The sequence below is a fragment of the Epinephelus moara genome, chromosome 2 (genome assembly GCF_006386435.1).
Source record: "Epinephelus moara isolate mb chromosome 2, YSFRI_EMoa_1.0, whole genome shotgun sequence".
Taxonomy (NCBI): Eukaryota; Metazoa; Chordata; class Actinopteri; order Perciformes; family Serranidae; genus Epinephelus; species Epinephelus moara.
The window spans coordinates 369723-372041 of NC_065507.1; the positions used below are offsets into that span (position 1 = coordinate 369723).

Sequence of the window (2319 nt, forward strand, 5' to 3'; positions counted from 1 at the left end):
TCTGTCTGTCTCTGTCTCTGTCTGTCTGACTCTGTCTCTTTCTGTCTGTCTGTCTGTCTGTCTGTCTCTGTCTGTCTGTCTCTGTCTCTGCTGTCTGTCTGTCTGTCTGTCTCTGTCTGTCTGTCTCTGTCTCTGTCTGTCTGATTCTGTCTCTTTCTGTCTGTCTGTCTGTCTCTGTCTCTGTCTGTCTGTCTCTGTCTGTCTCTGTCTCTGTCTGTCTGTCACCCTGTCTGTCTCTCAGGATCATAAAGTTCCCTAACACTCTGAACGTAGAGGACACCAGGAAGGCCATCAGCATCGCCTTCACCAAGTGGAGCGACGTGTCTCCGCTCACTTTCACCGAGGTTATCGATGGAAATGCCACCTCTGACATCACTGCTGACATCACCATCGGTAGGTACACAGGAAGACAAGACAGGAAGTGGAGGAGTTTAAAATTAAATGCAGACAAAACAAAAACGAAGAAGACAAGAAACAGTGTCAGGTCTGTGTGCGTGCGTGTGTGTGTGTGTGTGTGTGTGTGTGTGTGTGTTGGGTGCGTTAGGTTTCTACACCTTTAACCACACTGACTGCTGGTGGTCTCCTCTACACCCGTGTTTCGACGGTCTGAACGGTGAGCTGGCCCACGCCTTCCTGCCACCACGAGGAGAAATCCACTTTGACAACCATGAGTTCTGGATCCTCGGCAAGTCCAGGTTCAGCTGGAAGCAAGGTACCTGTACCGCAGTACAAGGAAGTACTACAAGTATTCAGACAGGAAGTACTACAAGTATTAGGACAGGAAGTACTACAAGTATTAGTATAGAAAGTACTATAAGTATTAGGACAGGAAGTGCTACAAGTATTAGTATAGGAAGTACTACAAGTGTTAGTATAGGAAGTACTACAAGTATTCAGACAAGAAGTACTACAAGTATTAGTACAGGAAGTACTATAAGTATTCAGACAGGAAGTACTACAAGTATTAGTATAGGAAGTACTATAAGTATTAGGACAGGAAGTACTACAAGTATTAGTATAGGAAGTACTACAAGTATTCAGACAGGAAGTACTACAAGTATTAGGACAGGAAGTACTACAAGTAGAAGTACAGGGAGTATTACAAGTATTAGGACAGGAAGTACTACAAGTATTAGGACAGGAAGTACTACAGGTAGTAGTCCAGTGAAGTTTGAATGTTTTATGACATCATTATGTTAAATTCATGCAGCCACAGGTGCAGGTGTGATCATGTGACTCTCCAGGTGCTGATTGTGGGCCAAATGTCAGTCCCTAACCTAAACCCTGAAACATAAACCTTAAACTACCAATTGTAAACCCTAAACCCTGAACTGTAAATGTTGAACTCTAAACTCTAGACTTAAACCCTGAACGTTAGACCCTGAACTGTAGACCTTAAACTGTATTCCCTGAACCTTAAGCCCTGACCTTAAACCCTAATCGCTAAACTGTATACCCTGAACCCTGAGCCCTTAGCCGTGCACCCTGAACCAAAAGGCCTAAACCTTGAACCCTGAAACCGGTGTCCTAAACTTTAAACCATAAACCCAGAGCCCTGAGACCAAAACCATATCCTCTGAACCCTAAGCCCTAAACTGTATACCCTGAACCCTGAGCCCCAGACATTAGACCCAGAATCGTAAACCCTGATCCTTGAACCCTGAACTGTAAACCATCTGTGACTCAACTGATGTCACCTGGTCATTGTTTGAGAGGCTGAGGGGGTTCAAACTGGTGCAAACAGGAATGGGACAGTGCTTTGTGGTGAAGTGTCACGATGATGATGCCAAAATACGTTAGCGACATTATGTGTTTGGGACTTTTTATATTTTCAATGTTCTTTAGAGACAGACTGTCAGATTTAATGTCTCGACCCTGCAGCTGTCGATCATGTGACCGTGTAGGTGTTGATCATATGACCGTGCAGGTGTGTGGCTGAATGACCTGGTGCAGGTGGCGGCTCATGAGATCGGTCACGCTCTCGGCCTGTGGCACTCCAGAGACCCTCAGGCTCTGATGCATCCCAACGCCACGTACACCGGCCAGAGGAACATCGCCCAGGACGATGTGTGGGGCATCCAGAGACTCTACGGTAAACTCAGCTGACAATACAAAACATTCATTCATTCATTTTCTGTAACTGTTAATCCTGTTAGGAGGTCACAGGGGGTGGAGCCTATCCCAGCTGACACATTGGGTGAGAGGCAGGGTTCACCCTGGACAGGTCACCAGACTATCACAGGACTGACACATAGAGACAGACAACCATTCACACTCACATTCACACCTACGGACAATTTAGAGTCACCAATTAACCTG

The 2319-nt window shown here is 45.8% G+C and overlaps 1 protein-coding gene across 2 annotated transcripts in view; it reads left to right on the forward strand.

Annotated features, from left to right (window-relative positions):
* Window positions 1–2319, forward strand: part of mmp23bb (matrix metallopeptidase 23bb) — a 17979-nt gene that overhangs the window by 9820 nt on the left and 5840 nt on the right. For both annotated transcript variants that reach the window (XM_050060698.1, XM_050060707.1), the window contains exons 3-5: window positions 242–393; window positions 545–712; window positions 1928–2092. In XM_050060698.1, the coding sequence (XP_049916655.1) occupies window positions 242–393; window positions 545–712; window positions 1928–2092 (485 nt within the window). The remainder of the gene's footprint in view (window positions 1–241; window positions 394–544; window positions 713–1927; window positions 2093–2319) is intronic.